Here is a 21,870-nt window from a genome sequence, read left to right on the forward strand (position 1 = left end):
GGCGGCGACGGCCAATCAGCGCCCGATCCGCCCACCGTGGGTCAGCCAGCCAATAGCAGCTCGCATCGGCAGGCCCCGCCCACCCCGTTGCTATGGGGACAGTCGCTTGGCAGAGCCCCGCTATGGGGAGTATAGAGAGCATCTATAGGGTCATGGGTGTCTCCATGGGGCCATATGGACTCTATGGGGTGTCTATAGGGTTATGGGGGGACCTATGGGGCCATAGGGACCTTATGGGGTAGGGATGCGTCCATATATAGGGCTGGGGAGCGTCTATAAGGTCATAACAGGGTCATGGAACCATATAGATCCCATAGAGCTGGGAGGTCCTTATGGGGCCATAGGGACTCCGTGGGGCCAGGGGAGTTCTTATGGGGCAATGGGGTCTCTATAGAGACATGGGGGTTCCTATGGGGTGGGGGGAGCATCTATAGGGCCATAGAGGCTGTAGGGGAGGGTGTCCCTATAGGGTCTCTATAGGTCTGTGTGAGTTCATATGGGGTTCATAAGGGTCCCTATGGAGCTACAGAGCCTCCACAGAGTCACAGGGGTCTCTATGGGGCCATAGGGATTGCATGGGGCAGGGAGGGCTCTATAGGGACCCCAGGGTCTCTATGGAGCATGGGTGGCTCTATAGGTCCAGTGCTATAGAGCCTCTATAGGGCAGGGGGGGTCTCTATAGGGTCTGTGTCCCCCCCCAAGAAAGCGCCCTTGACACCTCCTTGCACCCCCAACCGGGGGCTCTTTATTCCCCCCCCCCATCATCGGCGTCGCCTCCGCACCAGGGTCCAACCATCTGGGGGGGCCGGCGGGGTCCCGCACTCCATTGCCTGGGGGGGGGAAGATAACATCATCAGTGTGACCCCTTTGGTGATATCATCAGTGTGACCCCTTTGGTGACATCATCAGTGTGACCCCTTTGGTGACGTCATCGGTGTGACCCCTTTGGTGACGTCAGTGTGACCCCTTTGGTGACATCAGTGTGACCCCTTTGGTGACATCATCAGTGTGACCCCTTTGGTGACATCAATGTGACCCCTTTGGTGACATCATCAAGGTGACCCCTTTGGTGACATCATCAGTGTGACCCCTTTGGTGACATCATCAGTTGTGACCCCTTTAGTGACATCATCAGAGTGACCCCTTTGGTGACATCATCAGGGTGACCCCTTTGGTGACATCATCAGTGTGACCCCTTTGGTGACATCAGTGTGACCCCTTTGGTGACATCAGTGTGACCCCTTTGGTGACATCATCAGTGTGACCCCTTTAGTGACATCATCAGTGTGACCCCTTTGGTGACATCATCGGTGTGACCCCTTCGGTGACATCATCACTGCCCCCCCCATCCTAGGAGTGTGTCTCCAGTTTGATGATGTCATTACTGCCCTCCCCTCACTGGGGTACCCCCCCTTCAATGACATCACCCATGCCCCCCCCAATGCCCCACCCCATTTGATGACATCATCAACCCCATACACAGCATAGGGAACCCATTCCCCCCATATATCTTGAGGTCCCCATGAATGACATCATCAGCGCTCTCCCAATGACATCATCACCACACGCCACACCCACCAATAGTGACCCCGCCCATTCTATGACATCATCACCCGCCCCTACCTCTTCCTCCTCCTCACTGCTGGTCCCGGGGCTCAGAGGGGCGGGGTCGGGGGCGTGGCCAGAGGCAGGGTCGGGGGCGTGGCCAGGCCGCGCATTGGCCAGCGCGGAGGCGAGGGCGGGGCCACGCCGGGCCAGGGCCGCCAGCGCCTCCCCCACCCCCCCCACGTCCCCCTCCCGCACCCGCGTGAACAGAGACAGCAGCTCCCGGCTCACCTGCGGGGGGAACGGGAGAGACTGGGATGGACTGGGAGAGACTGGGATAGAATCGGATTGACTGGGATAGAATGGGATAGAATAGGATGGACAGGGATAGAATGGGACAGAAGAGGAGAAACTGGAATAGAATGGGATAGAGTGGGATAGAATGGGATAGACTGTGATAGAATGGGATAGTGCTGGGATAGAATGGGGTAGACTGGGATAGAAGAGATTGGGACAGAATGGGATAGAGTGGGATAGGGCTGGAATAGACTGGGATAGCGCTGGGATAGACAGGGATAGTGCTGGGATAGAATGGAGTAGACTGGGATAGAATGGTGTAGAATGGGATGGACTGGGATAGGGCTAGGATAGACTGGGACAGAATGGGATAGAGTGGGATAGACCGGGATAGAATGGGATGGACTGGGATAGAACGGGATAGGGCTTAGACAGAATGGGACAGATTGGGATGGAACGAGATAGCACTGGGATAGACAAGGATAGCGCTGGGATAGAATGGGATAGGACCGGGATGCGACTGGTATAGACAGGGATAGAATGGGATAGCACTGGGATACACTGGGATCGGACTCAGATAGAATGGGATACACAGGCATAGGGCTGGAATAGACAGGGCTAGGGCTGGGATAGAACGAGATGCACTGGGATAGAACGGGATGCACAGGGATAGCACTGGGATAGAACGGGATGCACAGGGATAGCAATGGGATAGACTGGGATAGACAAGGATAGGTATGGGATAGACTGGGATAGAATGTGATAGGGCTGGGATACACTGAGATGGGACTAGCATAGGCAGGGATAGAGCTGGGATACAATGGGATATACTGGAAGGGCAGTGGGTGGGACTGGGATAGACTGGGAGGCATTGGAAGGGGCTATGAGGGAACTGGGAAGGACCTGAAATAGACTAGATGTGCACTGGAAAGGACTGGGATATACTGGGAAGGGAGTGAGATACATTGGAGGGACAGGCCTAGGGAATCATAGGGGGGAATTGGGATAGGATATACTTGCAAGAGCAGGGATACAATGAGAAGGGATGGAGACTGGGATACACTGGGAGGCGCTGGGATATACTGGGGTGGGACTGGGATATACTGTGAGAAAACTGGTTTATACTGGGAGGGGAATGGGAGCACTGCAGTGCATCACCAAGGGCCTGGGGATCCACCGGGCTGTACTGGGAGTGACTCAGGAAGGGCCTGAACGCTTCTTGTGAGGAACGGGAAGGCTACTGGTTATACTGGTTTATACTGGGAGGCTCTGGGGTGCACCAAGAAGGGATGGGGGGTGCTGAGAGAGGCCTGGGAGCACTAAAGGATGGTTGGAAGAGCCTGGGGGGGGATCTGAACTGTACTGGGGTGGCAAGGGGTGGAACTGGGAGCCTCCTGGTCCATACTGGTCTGTACTGGTACATACTGGGCTGTACCTGCTGCAAGCTGCCGTCCTCCACAGCCGTGTCGAACTCATTGTCCATGACCTCGGCCAGGAAGTCTTCCACCTCATCCTCGGCCAGTTCAGCTGGGGGGCGGAGGAAACGGGGGTACTGGGAAGGAGGCAGCCCCAGTGCCCTCCCAGTGCATCCCAGTCCTGCTCAGCCCCCTCCCAGTGCCCCCCAGTGCCCTCCCAGTCCATCCCAGTTCCCTTCACCCCTCTCCCAATGTCCTCCCAGTCCATCCCAGTGCTCTTCATCCCTCTTCCACTGCCCCCAATGCCTCCCAGTCCATCGCAGTGCCCTCCATCCCTCTCCCAATGCCCTCCCAGTCCATCCCAGTGCCCTTCATCTGTCTTCCACTGTCCCCAATGTCCTCCCAGTCCATCCCAGTGCCCTCCATCCCTCCCCCAATGCCCTCCCAGTCCATCCCAGCTCCCTTCATCCCCCTCCCATTGCCCCCGCCCCGCCCCCCCCCGCACTCACGGTTCTGGCTCAGGAACTCCAGCACCGCCCCCACCAACCACGCGGCCTTCTCGGGGCTCTGTGGGCCCCCGAAGCCCTGCGCCACGGCCAACTGCGGGGCACGGACACGGTCACCCGTGGGCCTTGGGGTCCCCAACCTCCCCCCCTCACCCCCGTTCTCCCCCGTTCCCCCCCGTTCCGCACCTGCAGCGCGGCCCAGCCGCTCAGCACCGCCCGCACACCGCGCTCCAGCAGCGCCCGCTCCTCCGCGCTGGGCGCCGCCATTGCGACGCCCCCGCAGGGCCCGCGGCCGAGCGCCGAGCGATCGATCGGGCGCCGAGCGAGGGAGCGCAAGCGCCGGGGAGGGGGCGAGACCAATGGAGCGCCGAGTAATCGATCGCCGCGCCCAATCGAGCGCCGAGTGATCGATCGCGCCGCCGACGGCCGCAGCGAGCCGACGCCGGGTGCCACAATCGAGCGCCGAGTGCCCGATCGAGGGGCGTGGCCAACGGCGGCGGCCTGAGAGGACTCCAGCTCCCGGCAGCCCCCCCGCGGCCGCGGTCACGTGACGCAGGTGCGCGGGAGGGGCGGGGGGAGGGAGGGGAGCGGGACGGTGGGGCTGGGGGGGGCGGGGGGGGGAAATGGGGGGTGATGGGGGCGCAGGGGTGGGGGGGTATGGGGGCTATAGGGGCTGCTATAGGGGATAAGGGCTCTACAGGGGCTGCTATAGGGGATAACAACGGCTCTATAGGGGCTATAAGGGATAACAACGGCTCTATAGGGGCTATAGGGGCTGGGGGGTGCGCTTCGGTTCTAAGGGGGTGGGGGGCATGGGGGGGCTATAGGAGATATGGGAGCTATAGGGTATGAGGGGGTGCACGGGGGCTATAGGAGCTGGGGGGGGCTATAGGGGATGAGAGGGCACACGAGGGCTATAGGGGATATGGGGGGGTGGGAGAACATAGGGACTTTAAGGGCTATTGGAGTATATAGGGGCTGTGGGGGGGTCTATGGTGTGTAGGGCGCGTAAGGGTTATAGAGACAATTGGGGGTTTATATAAGGGGGCTATAGGGGGTGTGGGGCACACAGGGGCTATTGGGGGCAGGGTATAGAGCTATGGGGGGGTATATATATAGGTATATGTGTGTGTGTATGCATGTGTACATAAATGATGCCTAGAGGGTCTATAGGGCACCTATAGAACGGGTGGGGGGGTGCTTATCTAAGGCACCCATAGGCTCTATAGGGGGCTCAACCCCCCCTTAACAACCCCTCTTTATCCCAACAGGTCCCCCCATGGGGGGGGGGCTGACACCACCCCCACCTCCATTGACACCCCCAAAACACCATTGAGGACCTCCCCTCCCCCTCCCCCCCAAACTCCCCTATAGCTCCATAGGGGGAACAACCCCCCACATATTGAGGTCTATAGAAGCCAACCATGGCCACGGACTCGCCCCCCCCCAAAACCCCCCCATCCCCCCCAAAACGCTTCTTCCGCAAGAGCGTGGAGCTGCTGGAAGAGGACCGGGGCCCCCCCAGTGATGGAGGGGACCAAGAGCCCCGGGGGGGGGATCCCGGGGGTGGGGGGGTCCCGGGTAGGGAGGAGGTGGAGGAGGAGGCGGAGATGAAGGCGGTGGCGACGTCGCCGGGGGGGCGGTTCCTCAAGTTCGACATCGAGCTGGGCCGCGGCGCCTTCAAGAGCGTCTTCAAGGGCTTCGACACCGACACCTGGGTGGAGGTGGCCTGGTGCGAGCTGCAGGTGAGGGCCTGCATGGGGTAAGGGGGTAAAGGGGGGGGGGTTTGGTTGTTGGGGTTGGGAGGTCATGGGGGAGGCGATGGTGGAGGTGTTAGGTTGAGCGTGAATGCGCTTGTGTAGGTAAGGAGGGGCACAAAGGCGGCGTGGACCCAATGGTTGAGGTCTTAGGTTGAGCATGAACCCCCCTTCTGATGACCCCAAAGTCATCATAGACTCAATGGTTGAGGTCTTAGATTGACCCTGAACCAACTTCCAAAGACCCCAAACTCATCATGGACCCAATATTTGAGGTCTCAAATTGAGGTTGAACCCACTTGCAATGACAAGGAGACCCCAGATTCATCATGGACCCCATGGTTGAGGTCTCAGATTCAGGTTGAACCCACTTAAAATGACAGGGAGAGCCCAAAGTCATCATGGGGCCAATGGTTGAGGTCTCAGATTGAGGTTGAACCCAGTTACAATGACAAGGAGACCCCAAATTCATCATAGAGCCCATACTTGAGGTCTCACATGGACCCTGAACCCCATTCCCAAGGCAAGGAGACCCCAATGAATCCCTGATGCTCCCAACTCCATCACCCCCATGTCGGAGGCACAGAGCCCCAGCCCACGAATCCCATCCCCTTCCTGCCCCCTCAATGCTCCATGGGGGACTCAACGGAGCTTCGAGGTTGGCCAAAGCTCACCCATTGCATTGGGGGGGGAGATGCTCCTTGGCTATGGGGTGGTTTGAGGTTGTGCCATGGCCTCCAGGACCGCAAGCTGACCAAGGTGGAGCAGCAGAGGTTCAAGGAAGAGGCTGAGATGCTCAAGGGGCTGCAGCACCCCAACATCGTCCGCTTCTACGACTCCTGGGAGTCCACAGTCAAGGGCAAGAAGTGCATTGTCCTGGTCACCGAGCTGATGACCTCGGGCACCCTCAAGACGTGAGTGATGGGGGGCATGGAATGGGGTGGGAAGGACCTGGACATCAATGGTTGAGGTCCTACATTGACCCTGAACCCCTTCCAAATAGAGGATACCCCAAGTTCATCATGGACCCAATGGTTGAGGACTCACATTGAGCCTGAACCCCCTTCCAAAGAGAAGGAGAGCCCAAAACCATCATAGACTCAGTGGTTGAGGTCTCACATTGAGCCTGAACCCCCTTCCAAAGAGAAGGATGCCCCAAGTTCATCATAGACCCAATGGTTGAGGTCTCAGATTGACCCTGAACCCCTTCCAAAGGGAAGGAGACCCCAAAACCATCATAGACCCAATGGTTGAGGTCCCGCATTGAGCCTGAACCCCTTTCCAAAGGCAAGGATACCCCAAGTTCATCATAGACCCAATGGTTGAGGTCTCACATTGACCCTGAACCCCCTTCCATAGAGAAGGAGACCCCAAAACCATCATAGACCCAATGGTTGAGATCTCACATTGAGCCTGAACCCCTTTCCAAAGAGAAGGAGACCCCAAAACCATCATAGACTCAGTGGTTGAGGTCTCACACTGAGCCTGAACCCCCTTCCAAAGACAAGGATACCCCAAGTTCATCATGGACTCAATGGTTGAGGTCTCACATTGACCCTGAACCCCTTCCAAATAGAGGAGACCCCAAAACCATCATAGACCCAATGCTTGAGGTCCCACATTGAGCCTGAACCCCTTTCCAAAGACAAGGATGTCCCAAGTTCATCATGGACCCCATGGTTGAGGTCTCAGGTTGACCCTGAACCCCCTTCCAAAGAGAAGGAGAGCCCAAAACCATCATAGACCCAATGGTTGAGGTCTCACATGGAGCCTGAACCCCTTTCCAGAGACAAGGATACCCCAAAACCATCATGGGGGCAATGGTTGAGGTCTCACATTGAGCTTGAACCCACTTCCATAGACAAGGAGGCCTCACATTCATCCTGGACCCCATGGCTGAGGTCTCCCATTGAGCCTGAACCCCATTCCAAGGAGAAGGAGACCCCAAAACCATCATGGGGGCAATGGCTGAGGTCTCACATTGAGGTTGAACCCAGTTACAATGACATGGAGAGCCCAAAGTCATCATAGACCCCACGGGTGAGGTCTCCCATTGAGCCTGAACCCCATTCCAAGGAGAAGGAGACCCCAAAACCATCATAGACCCAATGGCTGAGGTCTCCCATTGACCCTGACCCCCTCCCAGGTACCTCAAGAGGTTCAAGGTGATGAAGCCCAAGGTGCTGCGGAGCTGGTGCCGGCAGATCCTGAAGGGGCTCCACTTCCTGCACACCCGGACCCCCCCCATCATCCACCGGGACCTCAAGTGTGACAACATCTTCATCACGGGCCCCACCGGCTCCGTCAAGATCGGGGACCTGGGCTTGGCCACGCTCATGAGGACCTCCTTTGCCAAGAGCGTCATTGGTGAGCCCCGGTGTGCCCAATGGTGATGGGGGGGGGGGGTGGTGGTGATGGTGGTGGTGGTGGTGGTGATGGTGGTCATGGTAATGATGATGCTGGTGTTGGTGATGGTGATGGTGCCGATGGTGATGGTGGTGGTGATGGTGATGGTGGTGGTGGTGGTGATGGTGTTGGTGCCGATGGTGATGGTGGTGGTGGTAATGGTGATGGTGGTGGCGATGGTGATGGTGGTGGTGGTGTTGGTGATAGTGATGGTGGTGATGGCGGTGGTGATGGTGATGGTGGTGATGGTGGTGGTGGTGATGGTGATGGTGATGGAGGTGATGGTAGAGATGATGGTGATGGTGGTGATGGTGGTTATGTTGGTGGTAGTGGTGCTGGTGATGGTGATGGTGGTGATGGTGGTGGTGGTTATGTTGGTGGTAGTGGTGCTGGTGATGGTGATGGTGGTGATGGTAGAGACGATGGTGATGGTGGTGATGGTGGTGGTGGTTATGTTGGTGGTAGTGGTGCTGGTGATGGTGGTGATGGTGACGGCGGTGGTGTTGGGTTCCTGCCTCTCACCACCCCTATCCCATAGGGACCCCCGAGTTCATGGCCCCGGAGATGTATGAGGAGCGCTACGACGAGTCGGTGGACGTCTACGCCTTCGGGATGTGCATGCTGGAGATGGGCACCTCCGAGTATCCCTACTCCGAGTGCCAGAACGCGGCGCAGATCTACCGCAAAGTCACCAGCGTGGGTCGCCGGGGGGGTAGTGGGGGGGGCATCCTCACGGTGGTGGCATCGTCATTGTGGTGGCATCGTCATGGTCGTGGTGGCATCGTCATGGTCGTGGTGGCATTGTGGTGGTGGTAGCGTCATGGTCACGGTAGCGTTACCATGGTGGCATCATCGTTGCGTTGGCGTTGGCATTGTAGTGGTGTCATCTTGGTGTTGGCATCATCGTGGTGGTGGCATCATCGTGGTGGTGGCATCATGGTGGTGGCATCATCGTGGTGGTGGCTTCATGGTGGTGGCATCATCATGGTGGTGGCATCATCATTGTGATGGTATCTTCACCACCATAGCATCATCACAGTGGTCCCATCATCATTGTGGTGACATCTTCACCATCATATCATCATCACGGTGGTCCCATCATCATTGTGGTGGCATCTTCATCACCATAGCATCATCACAGTGGTGCCATCGTCATTGTGGTGGCATCTTCACCATCATAGCATCATCACGGTGGTCCCATCGTCATTGTGGTGGCATCTTCACCATCATAGCATCATCACAGTGGTCCCATCGTCATTGTGGTGGCATCTTCACCATCATAGCATCATCACAGTGGTCCCATCATCATTGTGGTGACATCTTCACCATCATAGCATCATCACAGTGGTGCCATCGTCATTGTGGTGGCATCTTCACCCCCATAGCATCATCACTGTGGTTCCATCATCATTGTGGTGGCATCTTCACCACCATAGCATCATCACAGTGGTCCCATCATCATTGTGGTGACATCTTCACCATCATAGCATCATCACGGTGGTCCCATCATCATTGTGGTGGCATCTTCACCACCATAGCATCATCACGATGGTCCCATCATCATTGTGGTGGCATCCTCACCACCATAGCATCATCATGATGGTCCCATCATCATTGTGGTGGCATCTTCACCATCATAGCATCATCACGACGGTCCCATCATCATTGTGGTGGCACCTGCACCACCATAGCATCATCACGATGGTCCCATCATCATTGTGGTGGCATCTTCACCACCATAGCATCATCACAACGGTCCCATCATCATTGTGGTGGCATCTTCACCACCATAGCATCATCACAGTGGTCCCATCATCATTGTGCCGGTGACATCATCCCCGCGGTGCCCCCATCCCGGTGCTGTCCCCACCGCACCGGTTCCCCCCCCCCCACAGGGCATCAAACCAGCCAGCTTCTCCAAGGTGACCGACCCGGAGGTGCGGGACATCATCGAGGGCTGCATCCGGCAGAACAAGGCCGAGAGGTGGGCGATGACCCCCTCTCTATGAGGGTGCTTGGGTCCCCCGTTCCCATAGGGGTGCTGAGCGCACCCCGGCCCCCCCAGGTTGTCCATCAGGGACCTGCTGAACCACGCGTTCTTCGCCGAGGACACGGGGCTGCGCGTGGAGCTGGCCGAGGAGGCGGTGGGGCCCGAGCCCTGCCTCGCGCTGCGCCTCTGGGTGGAGGACCCCAAGAAGCTCAAGGGCAAGCACAAGGACAACGAAGCCATCGAGTTCAGCTTCAACCTGGAGGCCGATGTCCCCGAGGAGGTGGCCTATGAGATGGTGAGGGGGGGATGGGGAACTCCGTGGGGCAAGGGAGAACATCAGTGGGGTTGGTGGCGTCTGCTTGGCTTGAGCCCCCCTGAAGGTCCATAATGGTTGAGGTTGGTCCTTCAGGAGCTGGAACCTATTACAAAGTCAATGGCACCCATAAATACACCCATAAACCCTTCATTGGGAGCCTCAACCTCATCTTGAACCCTTCCAAAGCCAATGGCACCCATAAATACACCCATAAACCCTTCATTGGGAGCCTCAACCTCACCTTGAACCCTTCCAAAGCCAATGGCACCCATAAATACACCCATAAACCCTTCATTGGGAGCATCAACCTCCCCTTGAACCCTTCCAAAGCCAATGGCACCCATAAATACACCCATAAACCCTTCATTGGGAGCATCAACCTCACCTTGAACCCTTCCAGAGCCAATGGCACCCATAAATACACCCATAAACCCTTCACTGGGAGCCTCAACCTCATCTTGAACCCTTCCAAAGCCAATGGCACCCATAAATACACCCATAAACCCTTCACTGGGAGCCTCAACCTCATCTTGAACCCTTCCAAAGCCAATGGCACCCATAAATACACCCATAAACCCTTCATTGGGAGCATCAACCTCACCTTGAACCCTTCCAGAGCCAATGGCACCCATAAATACACCCATAAACCCTTCACTGGGAGCCTCAACCTCATCTTGAACCCTTCCAAAGCCAATGGCACCCATAAATACACCCATAAACCCTTCATTGGGAGCCTCAAGCTCATCTTGAACCCTTCCAAAGCCAATGGCACCCATAAATACACCCATAAACCCTTCATTGGGGTCCTCAACCTCATCTGAGACCCTCCTAAAGCCAATGGCACCCATAAATACACCCATAAACCCTTCACTGGGAGCCTCAACCTCATCTTGAACCCTTCCAGAGCCAATGGCACCCATAAATACACCCATAAACCCTTCATTGGGAGCATCAACCTCCCCTTGAACCCTTCCATCCCAATGCCCCTCCCACCGCCCCCATCGGTTGCCGCTGTCCTTGGTGCTGAACCGCCTTTCCCATCACCTCCCCTTTCCCAGGTGAAATCCGGCTTCTTCCATGAGAGCGACTCCAAGGCCGTGGCCAAATCCATCCGGGACCGCTTGGCCGTGGTGCGGAGGAGCCGGGAGCGGAAGCAGGCCGAGGGTCGGGGTCCCCCCGAGAGCGAGGACACCGAGGTGGATCAGCACGTACGGCAGCAGCTGCTGCGGCAGCACGGTGAGAGCGCATGGGGTACGCCATGGACAGCCATTGGCCATCCCGTGGGATCACCATTGGCCACACTATGGACAGCCATTGGACATCCCGTGGGATCCCCATTGCCCACACCATGGACAGCCATTGGACATCCCGTGGGATCCCCATTGGCCATCCCGTGGGATCCCCATTGGACACCCCATGGGATCCCCATTGGCCACACCATGGACAGCCATTGGACATCCCGTGGGATCCCCATTGGCCATCCCGTGGGATCCCCATTGGACACCCCATGGGATCCCCATTGGCCACACTATGGACAGCCATTGGACATCCCGTGGGATCCCCATTGGACACCCCATGGACAGCCATTGGCCATCCCATGGGATTCCCATTGGCCACACCATGGGATCCCCATTGGCCACACTATGGGATACCCATTGCCCACTCTATAGGATCCCCATTGACCACCTATGGGATCCCCATTGACCACCTATGGGACCTCCATTGCCCACCCTATGGGATCCCCATTGACCACCCTATGGCATCCCCATTGGCCACCCTATGGGATCCCCATTGCCCACCCTATGGGATCCCCATTGACCACCCTATGGCATCCCCATTGACCACCCTATGGGATCCCCATTGGCCACCCCATGAGATCCCCATTGCCCACCCAATGGGATCCCCATTGCCCACTCTATGGGATACCCATTGCCCACTCTATAGGATCCCCATTGACCACCTATGGCATCCCCATTGACCACCCTATGGCATCCCCATTGGCCACCTCATAGGACCCCCAATTCCCACCCCATGGGACACCCATTGGCCTTCCCGTTGGACTCCCCATTGGCCACCCTATGGCATCCCCATTGGCCACCCCATGGGACATCCATTGGCCATCCCATTGGACCCCCATTGCCCACCCCATGTGACCCCCATTGCCCACCCCATTGAGCCCCCATTGCCCACCCCATTGAGCCCCCATTGCCACCCCATTGAGCCCCCATTGTCCACCCCATTGGACCCCCCATTGCCCACCCCATTGAGCCCCCATTGCCCACCCCACTGAACCCCCATTGCCCACCCCATGGGACCCCCATTGCCCACCCCATTGAGCCCCCATTGCCCACCCCATGTGACCCCCATTGCCCACCCCATTGAACCCCCATTGCCCACCCCATGTGACCCCCATTGCCCACCCCATTGAGCCCCCATTGCCCACCCCATGGGACCCCCATTGCCCACCCCATTGGACCCCCCATTGCCCACCCCACTGAACCCCCATTGCCCACCCCATTGAGCCCCCATTGCCCCCCATTGAGCCCCATTGCCCCCCATTGAGGCCCCATTGCCCCTATTGAGCCCCCATTGCCCACATTGAGCCCCCATTGCCCACCCCATTGGACCCCCATTGCCCACCCCATTGAGCCCCCATTGCCCACCCCATTGAGCCCCCATTGCCCACCCCATGCCTGGTGGTCTCCCATCACCGCTCACCCCTTGGCTGCCCCTCAGCAGCCGAGGGGCTCTCGGACACCGGACCCATGGCAGATGCCACCAGCAGCCGTGGTCCCCTTGGGTGCTACCAACCAGGCCCCCCCCAAGATGGGGCACCCCCTCCTTGCGCCCCCCACGTCCCATTGCAGGTGGGTCCCGGTTGCGCCGGCGCCGTGGGGTGGGGACAAGGGGGTCAGGTCCCATTGCCCTGCTTTGCCCCATAGGTGGAGGGGACATCGATGGACGTCACCGGAGGTGCCACCGTGGTGGGGCTGGAGCCCCCCACTGGGGACGGGGAACTGGGGGTGACGCGGAGCTGGGGGATGGCACCCATGGGGGTGGCACGGCCACAACCGGCACCGGGGGCACCAGGGCCTGGGATGGCAGCAGCAGGTATTGGAATGGCAGCATTGGGTACTGGGGTGCTGCCATTGGGTACTGGGATGCCACCACCAGGTACCGGGATGCCACCATTGGGTACTGGGATGCCACCATTGGGTACTGGGGTGCCACCATTGGGTACCACGATGCCACCATCAGGTACCGGGATGCCACCAGTTACTGGGATGCCACCACCAGGTACTGGGATGCCACCACCAGGTACCGGGATGCCACCAGGTACTGGGATGCCACCATTGGGTACTGGGATGCCATCAGCCCCAGGGATGCCACCATCGGGTACCACAATGCCACCATCAGGTACCGGGATGCCACCATTGGGTACCGGGATGCCACCAGCCTCAGGGATGCCACCAGTTACTGGGATGCCACCATTGGGTACCACGATGCCACCACCAGGTACTGGGATGCCATCATTGGGTACCGGGATGCCATCAGCCCCAGGGATGCCACCAGTTACTGGGATGCCACCATCGGGTACCACGATGCCACCAGCCCCAGGGTTGCCACCAGCCCCAGGGATGCCAGCACCAAGTGGGAAGCCACCAGGCCAAGGTGGTCCAGAGATGCCTCCACCAATGGGGATGGCACCGGCTCTACCTGGAATGCCACCAGCATCCATTGGGATGCCACCAGGGCCAGGGATGCCACCTCCACCTGCGATGCCACCAACGATGGGGATGGGACCAGCCCAAGTGATGCCGCCACCCATGGAGATGCCAGCCCCTATTGGGATGCCAGCACCCATTGGGATACCCCCATCCCAAGGGATGCCACCAGCCCCAGGGATGCCACCAACCATGGAGATGCCATGTGCCGTTGGGATGCCTCCTTCCTCAGTCATGCCGCCGTCCATTGGGATGCCACCGGGTCCAGGGATGCCACCTGCATCTGGGGTGCCACCAACCATGGAGATGCCCCCATCCATCGGGATGCCCCCATCCATAGGGATTCCACCACCTATGGAGATGGCTCCAACCATGGAGATGCCACCATCTCAAGGGATGCCACCACCCATAGGGATGCCCCCATCCACAGGGATGCCCCCACCCATGGAGATGCCCCCATCCACAGGGATGCCCCCATCCACAGGGATGCCCCCACCCATGGAGATGCCCCCATCCATAGGGATGCCCCCACCCACAGGGATGCCCCCATCCATAGGGATGCCCCCACCCATGGAGATGCCCCCATCCATAGGGATACCCCCACCCATGGAGATGCCCCCATCCATAGGGATACCCCCAACCATAGGGATGCCCCCACCCATGGAGATGCCCCCCCCCACAGGGATACCCCCACCTCCATCCCTCATCCCACCCCCCATAGAGATCCCACCCCCACCCCCACCCCCCACCTCCACCCCCCTCCCACCCCCCCCCGACCCCCCCTGGCCCCCCCGGACCCCTCCCCCTCCCTGCGCACCCCCGAGGCCTCCCCCACCCCCCCGGACACCGGTGGCCGTGGGGACCGATGGCGCCAGCGCCGCGCTTCCTGCCCGCGGCCCCGCTTCCAGCTCACGGCGCTCCAGGTCAGTGTGGGGCAGGGACAGGGGGGGGTGCGCCCCATAGCCCCCTATGGGGCAGGGTTAGGGGGGGGGGGGGGATGGACACCCCATAAGTGACCTCCACGCAGGTCTCCTCACCGGGGGACAACACCGTCGAGTGCCAACTGGAGACCCACGACTGCAAGATGGTGACCTTCAAGTTCGACGCCGATGGGGACGCCCCTGAGGACATCGCTTCTTATATGGTGACCCCCCCAAAACCTGCACCCCAAAACACCCCAAAACACCCCCCCCAATCCCATCCCCCACCCCAATATTTAACCCCCCCCCCCCCCATGAAGGTTGAGGACAACTTCGTGTTGGAGGCCGAAAGGGAGAAGTTTGTGGAGGAGCTCAAGGGCATCGTGGCGCGGGCGCGGGGGGTCCTCGGTGCCCCCCATGGGGACCCCCAGGTACCCCCTATCCCCCCCCCCCCATTTCAATGTCCCATTTGGGTCATCCCATCCCATCCCCCCCTCCTCCATCCATTGATCAACCCCAATGGGGTCTCCCCATAGGTTGGAGCGATGGAGCCGGTGGTGAGTGGTGAGTGATGGGGAAGGGGGGGGTATGGGGGTGGCAATGGGGGCACCCCAAATCTGAGCACCACCCCCTCCTCATTGACAATAGAAGGGGCCCCCCAATCGTCCCCCGTGGGTCGCTGGAGGTTCTGCATCAATCAAACCATCAGGAACCGGGAGGCCACCGGTGGGTGAAGGGACATGGGGGGGACATTGGGGTCCCCAACCCTACAATGACATCAATGGGGTTGGGATATTGGGGTCCTCAACCCTACAATGACATCAATGGGGTTGGGACGTTGGGGTCCCCAACCCTACAATGACATCAATGGGGTTGGGACGTTGGGGTCCTCAACCCTACAATGACATCAATGGGGTTGGGACAATGGGGTCCTCAACCCTACAATGACATCAATGGGGTTGGGATGTTGGGGTCCCCAACCCTACAATGACATCAATGGGGTTGGGATGTTGGGGTCCTCAACTCTACAATGACATCAATGGGGTTGGGACATTGGGGTCCCCATCCCACAATGGGGTTGGGACATTGGGGTCCCCAACCCTACAATGACATCAATGGGGTTGGGACATTGGGGTCCCCATCCCACAATGGGGTTGGGACATTGGGGTCCCCAACCCTACAATGACATCAATGGGGTTGGGACATTGGGGTCCCCATCCCACAATGCACAATGGGGTTGGGACATTGGGGTCCCCAACCCTACAATGGGGTTGGGGTCCCCCCACTGCAGGTCCTGGGGGTCCCGCAGCCCCTCGCCGAGCCCTGGGCACCTCAGACCTTGGTGGCCCTCAAGCAGCAGCAATGGGGCCGGATGGCGCAGGGCTCCCCACGCCCCATAGCCCAGAGGCTGCCAGCCCCATAGACCATGGGCTCGGAGGCCCTCGAGGTTTTGAGGTACCCCAAGAGGAGGAGGACCCCGAAGGCCGGGAGCTCGGTGCCCCCCAAGGCCCCAGTGCTGGGGAGCCCATGGGGCACTGGGAACAGGGGGGCAGTGAGGCCGGAGCCGGGGACCCCCAGCACCAGGAGCCGGATGGGACCCATGGGGAGGAGGAGGCCGGACCCATAGGACTGGAGGTGATCAGGGCCAGGCCCCCAGTAATGGATGTGCGCCATGGGATGGGGGTGGTCAGTGCTGAACCCCAACCCCTTGGGGTCCCCCATAGACCCCCATGGACCCAGTGCCCCTTGAGGCCCAGAGCACCCCAACCCCTTGCTGCCCCCCCATAGACCCCCATGGACCCGGTGCCCCCCAATGCCCCGAGCACCCCAACTCCTTGGTGCCCCCCATGGACCTGGTGCCCCCCAAGGCCCAGAGCACCCCAAACCCTTGGGGTCCCCCCATAGCCCCCCATGGACCCGGAGCCCCCCAGGTCCCATCGCACCCCAACCCCTCCCTGTCCCCCCATGGACCCGGTGCCCCCCAAGTCCCATCACACCCCAACCCCTCCCTGTCCCCCCATAGCCCCCCATGGACCCGGTGCCCCCCAGGTCCCATCGCACCCCAACCCCTCCCTGTCCCCCATAGCCCCCCATGACACCGTGTCCCCAGGTCCCATCGCACCCCAACCCCTCCCTGTCCCCCCATAGCCCCCCATGGACCAGGAGCCCCCCAGTCCCAACGCACCCCAACCCCTCCCTGTCCCCCATAGCCCCCCATGGACCCGGTCCTCCCCAAGGCCCCAGCACCCACCCCTCCCTCCCCCCATAACCCCCATGACCCAGAGCCCCCCAAGGCCCCGAGCACCCCAACCCCCCCCTCCCCCGTCCCCCCCATACCCCCCATGGACCCGGTGCACCCCAACCCCTCCCTGTCCCCCATAGCCCCCCATGGACCCGGCGCACCCCAACCCCTCCCTGTCCCCCCATGAACCAGGTGCACCCCAACCCCTCCCTGTCCCCCATAGCCCCCCGATGGACCCGGTGCACCCCAACCCCTCCCGTCCCCATAGCCCCCCATGGAACCGGTGCACCCAACCCCTCCCTGCCCCCCATAGCCCCCCAGGGACCCGGAGCCCCCCCCCGCCCGCGCTCCCTTCCCCCTCGGCTTCAGCTGCCCCCGCCTCAAGAGCCCCGTGCCCAGGAGGGGCTGGAGCCGCCGCATCAAGAGCTGGGCCCGGCGCCTGCGCCAGCCCCCCCCCGCCGGGAGCCCCCCCCGCGCAGGTACCGCCCCTCCCCCCCACCGGGAACACATTGGGGACCCCCCTTTGGGACCCCCCCCTTTGGGAACCCCTCATTGTGACCCCCTCATTGTGACCCTCCCTTTGGGACCCCCTCATTGTGACCCCCTCATTGTGACCCCCATTGTGAACCCCCCATTGGGACCCCCCCTTTGGGACCCCCTCATTGTCACCCGCCTCATTATGACCACCCCATTGTGACCCCCTCCATTGTGACCCCCCCATTGTGACCCGCTCACTGTGACCCCCACATTGTCACCCCCCCATTGTCACCCCCTCATTGTGACCCCCCCATTGTGACCCCCCATTGTGACCCCCTCATTGACCCCCTCATTGTGACACCCCCATTGTGACCCCTCCATTTTTACCCCCATTGTGACCCCCTCATTGTGACCCCCACTTTATGACACCCCCCCTGGACCATTTTGACCCCCCCATTGTCACCCCCCCTTATGAACCCCCCCATTGTAACCCCCATTGTAACCCCCCATTCGTGACCACCCATCAAAGACCCCCTTCTGACCCCCCATTGTAACCCCCCTTTGTGACCCCCCCATTCTAACCCCCCCATCAGAGACCCCTTTGTAACCCCCCCATTTGTGATCCCTCAGCAGACCCCCTTGTGACCCCCCCATTGCGACCCCCCCTCATTACACTCCCTTTGTGACCCCCATTTGTGACCCCCCTTTGTGACCCCCTGGACCCACAGAGGAGCAGCAGGATCTTGGGGACCACTCTGGGCCAGGTCATTGCCAGGTGGGTGTTTGGGGGGTGCATGATGGGGCCCTTCACCCCTTTACCCCCCATCACCCCTATACCCCCCCATCACCCCTATACCCTATCTTCCCTATATCCCCATCACCCCTATATCCCCCATCACCCCTATATCCCCATCACCCCTATATCCCCCATCACCCCTATACCCCCATCACCCCTATATCCCCCATCACCCCTATATCCCCTCTATCCCCCTATCCCCATACGTTGTCATTGGAGGGCTCGTCCTCGGTGCCCGCCTGGATGCCATAGGCCAGGAAGCAGAGGATGGCCCCGATCCAGAGCAGGATGGAGACCCCCATCACCCCCATCACCCCCATCACCCCATCACCCCTATATCCCCCATCACCCCTATATCCCCCATCACCCCTATATCCCCCATCACCCCTACCCCCATTCCCCCATCCCCCATCCCCCACCCCCCATCCCCCTCACCCTATACCCCCATCACCCACACCCCCATCACCCCTATCCCCATCACCCCCCCCCCAACACCCCCCCCCCACACCCACACCCCACCCCCCCCCCCCACACCCACACCCCCACACCCCCACCCCATTACCCCACCCCCCACATCCCCCCTCATCCCATCCCCCCCCCAGCCACCGCACCCCAACCGCCCCCCCCCAAAGCGAAGGCGAAATGGGGAGATCCCAGCTCCGAAAGCGAAAGCGGGGGGGGCACGGGGGGCACCCCCCACCCCCCCGGGGCCCCCCCGCGCCCCCCCGGGTCCCCCTCGTCCCCCATGAGCAGCGATGGGGACACGGACCCCGAGGACCGGGACCTGCGCCTGGAGCTGCGGCGCCTGCGGGAGAAGTGAGGAGGGGCAATGGGGACAATGGGGGGCAATGGGGGAATGGGGGTAATGGGGGGTAATGGGGCAATGGGGGGAATGGGGTAATGGGGTAATGGGGCAATGGGGGTAATGGGGGGAATGGGTAATGGGGGGAATGGGGGAATGGGGGGGAATGGGGTAATGGGGTAATGGGGCAATGGGGGACAATGGGGGGCAATGGGGTAATGGGGGGAATGGGGGTTATGGGGGTAATGGGGGGTAATGGGGGGTAATGGGGGACAATGGGGGGCAATGGGGGTTATGGGGGTAATGGGGGGTAATGGGGGCAATGGGGGACAATGGGGGACAATGGGGGGCAATGGGGGGCAATGGGGGGAATGGGGTAATGGGGCAATGGGGGCAACGGGGTAATGGGGACAATGGGGTAATGGGGGCAATGGGGGGAATGGGGGTAATGGGGGGCAATGGGGGGTAATGGGGGCAATGGGGGGCAATGGGGGTAATGGGGGTAATGGGGGTAATGGGGGCAATGGGGTGGAATGGGGGGTAATGGGGGTAATGTGGTGGAATGGGGGTAATGGGGGAATGGGGCAATGGGGGTAATGGGGGTAATGGGGGGTAATGGGGGGTAATGGGGGTAATGGGGTAATGAGGGGTAATGGGGTGGAATGGGGGGTAATGGGGGGTAATGGGGGTAATGGGGGGTAATGGGGTGAATGGGGTGAATGGGGCCCCACAGGCACATCCAGGAGGTGGTGGCGCTGCGGGCGCAGCAGGACCGGGAGCTGCGGGAGCTCCACGAGCGGCTCCGAGCCCTCAAGGAGGCGCGGGGGGGACCCCAGCAATGGGGGGGCCCCCCCGAGGGGGAGCACGGGGGAACCCCCCCCCAGCCCTGCCCCGGGGGGTCCCCGCGGCGGCTCCGGGGGGCAAAGGGAAGAGGAAGGGGCAGGGGGGGCACAGGTGGGGGAGGGGGGGAACGGGGGGGGGAGGGAAGGGAGGGGGTGGGGTGGAAATGGGGGGGTTGGGGGTGAAAAGGGGAGGGTTGGGGTGAAAATGGCGGTTTTGGGGTGGAAAAGGGGGGATTTGGGGTGGAAAAGGGGGTTTTGGGGTGAAAAAAGGGGGAATTTGGGGTGGAAAGGGGGGATTTGGGTGAAATAGGGGGGATTTGGGGTGGAAAGGGGTTTTGGGGTGAAAAGGGGGGACTTTGTGGTGAAAAGGGGGGATTTGGGTGAAAAGTGGGGATTTGGGTGAAAAGGGGGGTTTTGGGGTGGAAAGGGGGGTTTGGGGTGCGCCATGGTCTTGGAGAGTTTTTTTGGGGTGTAAAAGGGGTGATTTGGGGTGAAAAGGGGGGATTTGGGATGAAAAGGGAGGTTTTTGGGGTGTAAAGGGAAGGTTTGGGGGTACAGGGGTGGGTTTTGGGGTAGAAAAGGGGAAGATTTGGGGTGTAAAATGGGGATCTTGGGTGTAAAATGGGGTTTGGGGGTGCAACGGGGATTTGGGTTATAAAGGGGGGTATTTGGGTTATAAAAGGGATGATTTGGATTATAAAGGGGGGGATTTGGGTTATAAAGGGGGGTATTTGGGTTATAAAAGGGAAGATTTGGGTTATAACGAGAGAATTTGGGTTATAAAAGGGAAGATTTGTGTTATAAAGGGGAGGATTTGGGTTATAAAAGGGATGATTTGGGTTATAAAGGGATGATTTGGGTTATAAAAGGGATGTTTTGGGTTCTAAAAGGATGATTCGGGTTCTAAAGGGATGATTCGGGTGCAGACGGGCCTCGGGGCTCCCCATTAAACCCATTTCCCCCCCTCCACACCCCAAAGGCCCCCCCCCGACCCCCCCGGCCCCCCCCAAGCAGGGGCTGTTCACGGACGACCTGCGCCGCCTGGTGGACGAGTGGGTGCAGGACACGGCCCGGGGGCAGGTACGGACCCCCCATATAGGGGGGGACCCCAATATCTGACCTAGACCCCGCCCCCAACACCCCCATATGGGGGGACCCCAATATCTGACCTTAACCCCTCCCCCAACACCCCCATATAAGGGGGGACCCCAATGTCTGACCTTGACCCCTCCCCCATTATCCCCTAGGGGACCTCATCGTGGAGCACCCGAGGGCCCCCCCCGAAATGGGGAGGGGTCCCCCAGCCTCCCCCCAAAAGCAAGCTCCGGGGTGGGGGAGGGGGCGGCAGCCCCATCCCGCCGGGGGCTGAGTGAGGGGGAGCCCCAAAACTGCCTCTTTTTACCCCAAAACTCGCCTCGTTTCGTTTCAAACCCGCCTGAGTTTACCCCTAAAACCTCCTTATTTTACACCAAAATCCCCTCATTTTACCCCAAATCCCATTTCACACCAAAACCCTTCATTTACCACCAAAACTCTTCATTTTGCATGAAAATCCCTTCATTTCACCCCCAAATCCTCTCATTTCATTCCCAAATCCCCTCATTTTACCCCAAATCCCCTCATTTTACCCCAAACCCCCTCATTTCACACCAAAACCCTTCATTTTCCCCCAAAACTCCTCATTTTACACGAAAATCCCTTCATTTCACACCAGAATCCTCTCATTTCATCCCCAAACCCCTCATTTTACCCCCAAACCCTCATTTTACCCCAAAATCCCTTCATTTTACCTCAAAAATCATTTCACATCAAAACCCTTCAATTTTCCCCCAAA

At 59.9% G+C, this 21,870-nt stretch overlaps 2 protein-coding genes across 2 annotated transcripts; one reads left to right on the forward strand and one right to left on the reverse strand.

The window, feature by feature from the left end:
- Window positions 1-719: 719 nt before the first annotated feature.
- LOC133210709 (pre-rRNA-processing protein TSR2 homolog) lies at window positions 720-4,075 on the reverse strand. The gene is made up of 5 exons (XM_061350367.1): window positions 3,950-4,075; window positions 3,767-3,857; window positions 3,278-3,369; window positions 1,624-1,836; window positions 720-830 (listed from the first exon to the last, which is right to left on the reverse strand). Exons 1-5 carry the CDS (start codon window positions 4,028-4,030, stop codon window positions 762-764), a joined length of 546 nt encoding a protein of 181 aa, XP_061206351.1. The 5' UTR covers window positions 4,031-4,075; the 3' UTR covers window positions 720-761.
- Window positions 4,076-5,163: 1,088 nt separating this feature from the next.
- On the forward strand, window positions 5,164-21,409 carry LOC133210708 (serine/threonine-protein kinase WNK3-like). Its single transcript, XM_061350366.1, has 21 exons — window positions 5,164-5,508; window positions 6,262-6,434; window positions 7,667-7,887; window positions 8,465-8,622; window positions 9,822-9,910; window positions 9,992-10,211; window positions 11,291-11,468; window positions 12,972-13,099; window positions 13,175-13,377; window positions 13,491-14,167; window positions 14,717-14,880; window positions 14,985-15,101; window positions 15,198-15,308; window positions 15,414-15,441; window positions 15,526-15,603; window positions 16,169-16,533; window positions 17,433-17,598; window positions 18,995-19,208; window positions 19,928-20,143; window positions 20,963-21,116; window positions 21,284-21,409. Exons 1-21 carry the CDS (start codon window positions 5,188-5,190, stop codon window positions 21,407-21,409), a joined length of 4,107 nt encoding a protein of 1,368 aa, XP_061206350.1. The 5' UTR covers window positions 5,164-5,187.
- Window positions 21,410-21,870: the final 461 nt, after the last annotated feature.

Source organism: Neopsephotus bourkii, unplaced genomic scaffold (genome assembly GCF_033783945.1).
Source record: "Neopsephotus bourkii isolate Nb327-2 ecotype Australia unplaced genomic scaffold, CSIRO-AGI_Nbou_v1 NB_482, whole genome shotgun sequence".
NCBI classification, from domain to species: domain Eukaryota; kingdom Metazoa; phylum Chordata; class Aves; order Psittaciformes; family Psittacidae; genus Neopsephotus; species Neopsephotus bourkii.